This window comes from Telopea speciosissima, chromosome 7, assembly GCF_018873765.1.
Source record: "Telopea speciosissima isolate NSW1024214 ecotype Mountain lineage chromosome 7, Tspe_v1, whole genome shotgun sequence".
NCBI lineage: Eukaryota > Viridiplantae > Streptophyta > Magnoliopsida > Proteales > Proteaceae > Telopea > Telopea speciosissima.
Window position 1 is genome coordinate 44373325 of NC_057922.1, and position 6911 is coordinate 44380235.

The following is a 6911-nucleotide window of genomic DNA, read 5'->3' on the forward strand; positions in this document are numbered from 1 at the left end:
CGATATACGGATTCTGATTCGACGCGTCCTGACGCGTGTATAACGGAAATTCTCCACGAGATGCGTATAAGTAGGGAGGGGTTCGCAGACATTTTGGAGGGAGTTTACAGAGAGAAACCCTACTACGAGTCTACGAAACAAAACAAAAAAACTGAGCAAACCTAGCGCAAAACAACACAAAACTCGTTCATGGCAGAGCAACTCACAGAAGAGCAGATTTCAGAGTTCAAGGAAGCTTTCAGCCTCTTCGATAAGGACGGAGATGGTTGATTTCTTTCCTTGTCTGTTCCTTTTTTTCTTTTGTTGTTCCAACTGCATTAGGTTACTGTAGTGCTGTGTTGAGCAGACTAGAAAACTGAGCTTCATGGTGAGATCATTGTATTTGAAAGGAGATGCTTGTGATTTGTTTGTTTTGGTTGCTATTTTCCTCAAATTTATGTTTCCTTGCTTTCAGGTTGGTAATTTTTGTTGTGCATGCATCGAGAATCTAGATAGATGCTTTTGGCGTTTTACCGTATTTCTTTTGCTTTGGTTGATCGTTCTTTCTGCGTAACCTATGCCTTATGTGCTCTTTCCACTATCTTTTTTCTGTAGGATCACCAGTATCATGGGTGATTTTGGACCTTAAGTAGATGCCTGGCAAATCACGATCATATCCTAAATTACACCTTTTCTTTTCTTTCTTTCTTCATTTCTTCCCCTCTGGCAGTGTTTGCGATGCGTGCAGTCTGCTAATTATTTGATAAATTCATGACACAGTGTTTCGATAGATTTTTGCTTTTATTGCTTCAGGTGTTCAGGTTATTTATTTCCGTGATGAAAAGGAATGTTTTTTTTTTGTTGGGGAGGGTTAGAAAACATCATTTATTTTTATGAATGAATGTTTTGGTTCTTTTGGTAGAGTGAGAACTGTCTTTGATTCTGTTATTCCTGGAGCATTTATTCAAGTCTTTGTTTTTATTTTTTCCTCTGATGCATGGTGGAGCCCTTTTTCCAGAGTGGTGATTCAACGTCTTGTAATTTAGTTTGCCTTCTTTCATTTTTGTTTTGTTCAATTATTTAGCTGTTGTCATGAAGGAACTTTCTTAAACTTCCTATATTGTCAGCCGTGAGTTAAATGCCCAAGAAAGGTTAGGCATTGCCAAGTCATTCTAAGGGGAAGGACATTCACACGTTTGGATTATATAGAATTTTGAAAGTCCAATTAAATGTATAATGATTTATGTGATGGGATCCAGTTCTTACACTGGTATTAAATTGACCATCTGGTGGTAAAGGATTGAAAGGTTTTTTGTAATGATAATGCAACTGCCATGTTTGACCATTTTTATTTTACTGTTGAGAAATATCTTGTTTATTTAATTGAGAGATGGTGGAACAGGGTAGTCCAAGGTTTTAAAAAATCAGAACCAGCTGATTCGACTCGGAACTGACTGACCCTGATACTGATTAACCCCGATTCGTAGAAGACTTAGTCCGGCTAATTTGGGATGATTCAAAAAGGAATGAATCAGAAGGGACTGATCCCATACCTGATTCTGAGGGTTTAAACCTTGGGGTAACCCTAAGTAGTTGAACTGAGTCATGATATGAATCCTCCTGTCAGGTCACGTTTTAAAATTATGGCTTCTCTTGGCATATCGTACTGTAGTGTAGTGGTGAATCTAACTTTATAACTCTATATGACATTCATAAAAATTCAAAAAAGGATAAATTTTAGCTTAAACTATTTCTTGGGATGATGCACAGGGTGTGTTCCTTACACCCTCCAGGCTGAGGAAAGAGAAATTGGTTTGAGTGATTCAGTCACTTGTCTTTCCTTTTCCTTTTTGTTTCTTGTTTGTGTTGGCTGAAACTAGTGGATTTATAGCATAGTTTTCACGGTGACAGGACAACCCAAGGCGTTGGCTAGGCACCTAAGTGTGCATGCTTTGTATTATTTATGCCATGATGAGATCTATAATGATTTCATGCAATATAATAAATTTAGTGCATATTTATCTGTATCGATGCAATATGATATAATAATGCTTGTAATGATATAATAGGAGAAAACCAACATATCATAAATTGGGCTGGATTTTTTAAGAACCCCAGCCCAACCCTAGCCCTTAGCTCAATCCAGGCGCAGCCCAACCGGAGGTCAGGCTGGATATCGCAGCCCAGGTCCAGCCCTACCGGGCTCAACCCCATCCAACCTGACCATGCTATGCTGTAATACTTTTGTTATATTGGTGATAATGTTCACTTGCTGTAAAATGTATGATCTATTGTATCTATGTTCTATTGCTAAAATATGAATTCATTTATAGGTTGCATCACTACCAAAGAGCTGGGTACTGTGATGAGATCCTTGGGGCAAAATCCAACTGAAGCTGAACTCCAGGATATGATCAATGAGGTTGATGCTGATCAAAATGGAACAATTGATTTCCCTGAGTTCTTGAATTTGATGGCACGGAAAATGAAGGTGAGTTTAATTGACAGTGCATTGCCTCAGCATATCAAGGTTCATATTATTGTTTTCTTCATGGAATTTATGTTTTTGGACATGTTACTATTGGTTAATGTTTTTGCTTCGTTCAAAGTTTATCAAAGGCTTGTTTTGGAATGCAATTATGGAATGGTATAGTGTTGCCAGCTGAATTTCATTTGGTAATTTGTTCTGGGCACAATACACTCCTTTTGGATTCTGAGTTTGTTAACTAGGGAGGGGGTGTGGGCAAGGTTCTAAATCTTGGTTTTGTCCCTGGCCGAAACCAAGACAAAACCAAGATTTCGCATGTTTTGACCAAAACCTGGTATTTTCTGGGCAAAACTCGACATGTCATGGGCTGGTCAAAACTGGTTGAAACCATTGAAACTGGGATGATCAAAACTGGTCAAAATTGGTTGAAACTGGTCAAAACTACCGAAAAATGTCAAATATGGTCGAAACTTGGTACGAGTCGGTATTGACTCAATGTTTCGTCTCGGTTTGTATTGAAACTGAGATTAAGAACTATGGGTGTGGGGGTAAGAAGAGTTTACTGTATAACGGCTAGTTTATTACAGCTAATTTACAATGGCTAGTTAATGGCTAGTTTATAATGCCTGGTTAAGAGCTAATTTACGAAGGCTAGTTTACAGCGGCTAGTTTATTGTAGCTATATATGTTGTCTCAGAATAACAGATTATGTGACAAGCAATATTCAAAGTCAGTCTCTGTAACAATGACTTTCATTCTTTGTATCATAGCCTATTTGATTGTGTACTACCACTGTTCTGGACGGCTAGGCATTCTGTTCCATGAAAATTCACAGGGGCAACAATCAAATTTGCTCACTAACTAATTTAATTATGGTGAGAAATTCTCAAAGCTCCGCAAGATGGATAAGTTGGCTTCTGGCATGTGTTGAGTCTGTTGACTTAAACATATCACCTTTATAGCTATTCAGTTGGCAATTCCATGGCACTTTGTAGCACGAAGAATGAATTTGTGTGTGCTAATAATGGAAACTATTTGACTCCATATTTACGTATGATGCTTTTCTTTACATTTAGATTCATTATCACCTTATACCCATTTCTAAATTTAATTTCTACTTTTCTTTGCAATACTTCATTAACTGAGTGTCTAAGGCAATATATCTGTTGTTGTAACCTGCCATTTTCCAATGTAAATAAAAAATAGGTAATTTTAGTGATAACAGTCTCTGTTTTAGGACAGATTTTATTTATTAGTAGGTTACTTAACATGTTTCAGTCCACTATAATTGGGATAGAGAAATCTTTTTCTATACATGGAGGTGGTAGTCATTCCCATATTCTTGTGAACCCATATTTCATCTGCTGCTGGAGATTGGAAAAATGGATGGTAAATTGAAATAATCAAATAGGCACATATTGCATATTGCATATAAGGCATAGTCATTTTCATCTCAATCACATTACTCAGACTAAGTGAACTTGTATCAGGTTCATCAAAAAGTAATCTTGGCTCACAAGTCTGGCCAACTTATCCAGCTAATTTAGGTCCAAAGCTCAAAACCATGTGATTATGTGGTTAACATAATATATATGAACTTGTTTGGGTTTTAGAAAGCCAAGTCCACTATACCTCAGAGCTTAATTGAGCCGTGGAGCTCCAAACTTCTGTTTTTGCTCTCATCCTCTTGTCCCGTCTTTCGTGGGGCTTTAACATGTCTGTATAGTGAGAAGGCATAACAGAGGTGGTTGGTCTCTTGTCTTATGAGCTGCAAAACAGAGATCTGGTTCACTTAAGATAATCTAGGACCATTACAATGTCTCAACTCATTGAGAATCCTACATAATAAGAACAATTCACATTTGGCGTAATATATTTTCTTCAGTGTCTCTGGAATATTCATGCTTCCTAAATATTCTTTTCTACTTTTCAAGGACACTGATTCTGAGGAAGAATTGAAGGAAGCCTTCAAGGTCTTTGACAAGGACCAAAATGGTTACATCTCAGCTGCAGAGGTAAGGCTGTTTATGAACTTCTCTTTTGTATGATATTTGCGTTGGAATCTGCAGCCTTGAATTTGCATACATTTGGATGATCACATGGTGATTTTAGACCTTCCCTCCTAAGAGAATTATCTGGAGTTGCCATGTTTATGATGGCCTTGCCTATTCCTATTCCTTCTGCTCATGTGTTCCATTTCTCCTGTGTGAATGCTCTTAAATTTTTTGCCGCATTCCTTTCACTGCTTTGGAACTGAAAATGGCAAGGATGGTTTCTTTTTGCCACGTGGCATAGGATAGGAATAGAATGAACTTTGTCATGTGGAAGGAAAGAGAGGAGAGGGGGGGGGGGGGATGGGTAACAACAAAAGAACCTTAGGTGCTGTGGCAAAGATGCTGAAACCTTGCATATTCAAAGATTGGCTCATTTTTGTGTTTTGGATTTTGAGCAGCTGCGGCATGTGATGACAAATCTGGGAGAGAAATTGACGGATGAGGAAGTGGACGAGATGATTCGAGAAGCAGATGTGGACGGTGATGGCCAAGTCAATTACCAGGAGTTTGTGAGGATGATGCTGGCCAAGTGAGCCTGTTGGTGGCGGGAGGATAGACTTGGTCTATAATGTATATGTAATAATACAGTAGGTAGTAATTATGGCAGTACTAGTTATATCATCTCATCTTCCAAACTCCAAATGTTTGGCTAATAGAACTATTTATCCTTAGTTGTATTTATATGTTTAGCTTGTAAGTTTTTTAGTTGGACCTGCTCTAATATCCTATGTAGATCTAGTTTGCTCACCTTTTTTGTTTTTTGTGTGTGTGTGTGTTTCCTTGAACATTGATGATTGTTCTACTTATATGCCTATGTAGACCTTTGACCTAAGAGTAGTGATTGGGCCACCTGGGGGACCTAGGTAGGTGACCTGGTGGTATTAAACCCGATACTCCCATGGGTGACCAGTAACCCAAAGAAAGAATTGGTTCTTTTTTTCATATGATCTGCTAACAGAATTGAATGTTCATTTTTGGATAATGTACTTTGCCCGTGAGCATAGCATACGCTGGCCTCCCGTGTGTTTCTCTCCATATAAAAATTGGGAGAAAGAGTCTGGCCTACACCAGCACTTTCCATATGAAAGGATACCTCTACCCCTTTGTTTTGAGGGGAGAGATAGACACATAGGAGTGCTGGCATAGGTCACATTTTTGGACAGAGAACTTTATATGTAGAGAGACACAAGAGGCACTAGTGTATGCTCTGTTCACGGACAGTACATTATCCAAAAATCAACATTCGATTCTGTTAGAGCCCTATCTAAAAGAGTAGATCATATAAAAAAAAGGAACCAATTCTTTCTTTGGGTTACTGGTCACCCACGGGAGTTTTGGGTTAAGGTCATTGGTGGTGCGTGATGGTCGCCTCCCTTTGAGCTGCATGTTTCCAACGATGAAGAGAATGATTTGTATTTTGGGTTTTACCTTCGAGGGTGTTATGGAAAGTTCACCCTGTTGTAAGGGTACTTTCACCATTAAAAAAGAGTTAACATTGACTTAGCTGCACAGAGGAGTGGATTAAGTTGAAATAAAGTCATACAATAAGTGGTGTCTGTCATATTACTGGGGTGTCCGTGTTATATGATAAATTTATAGGGGGTGTGTCCATGAAATTTTGCCAAAATTATATGGTGAGTCATACAACTGAGATGAGTTATCAAATTTGATGTATAACTTGCATAAGAATCTACATCTATCAATGGTTAGAATGATCAAATAATTTGTTTGTAACTTTGTATGGAAGAACTAGCGGCTGATGTGAGAATATCTACCACATTGTCTGTATGTTTTATCCAAAATTTGAGGTGGGGGAGGGATGAAATTGTAGAAAGGTCATTAGATTTTATTACAGTTAAGGGTTAACCATTTGTATAGCCCCTACACCAGTATGTGGTCAATGAGAGTGCGTATAGAGGTATTGGTTTGGATGGGATTCTCGATTCCACCAGGGGTTGAATGGTCTTTTTGTGCACTCTTGTGTGTAATAATCATACGATTGGTTAGCTTTTTTTTTTTTCTCATTAATTATTATCTAAAATTCTTTTCCACGAATTCAAGCCTATGAGCCAGTTAAAATTCATTTTAAACCCATTAGAGAGATTTTCATGGACAGTACTCTAAACATGGAATATTTGGATTAGGACCTAGCTTTTGCCACATGGCAGATCAAATGCAATTGAAATTTTGCGGCAAGTGAAACTCAAGGTTTCCCACTCACATAACATGTTCCAGCCAAACAAAGTTGGCCGCTTGGCAGAATGGAAAGCTTCGGAAAATATTGGACTATAAGAAGATGGTTGGCAAAATTGGACTGTCTGAAAAACCTTCTTTTCTCTTAAAAAAAACATAAAACCCATTCTCAATGAATTGATTCTTTATTTTATTTC

General features: G+C 38.0%; 1 protein-coding gene across 1 annotated transcript; it reads left to right on the forward strand.

Moving 5' to 3' along the window:
• The first annotated feature begins 134 nt into the window (after positions 1 to 134).
• On the forward strand, positions 135 to 5089 carry LOC122670052 (calmodulin). Its single transcript, XM_043867002.1, has 4 exons — positions 135 to 265; positions 2313 to 2470; positions 4402 to 4482; positions 4920 to 5089. The coding sequence occupies exons 1-4, from the start codon at positions 190 to 192 to the stop codon at positions 5052 to 5054; spliced, it is 450 nt and encodes a 149-aa protein (XP_043722937.1). The 5' UTR covers positions 135 to 189; the 3' UTR covers positions 5055 to 5089.
• Positions 5090 to 6911: the final 1822 nt, after the last annotated feature.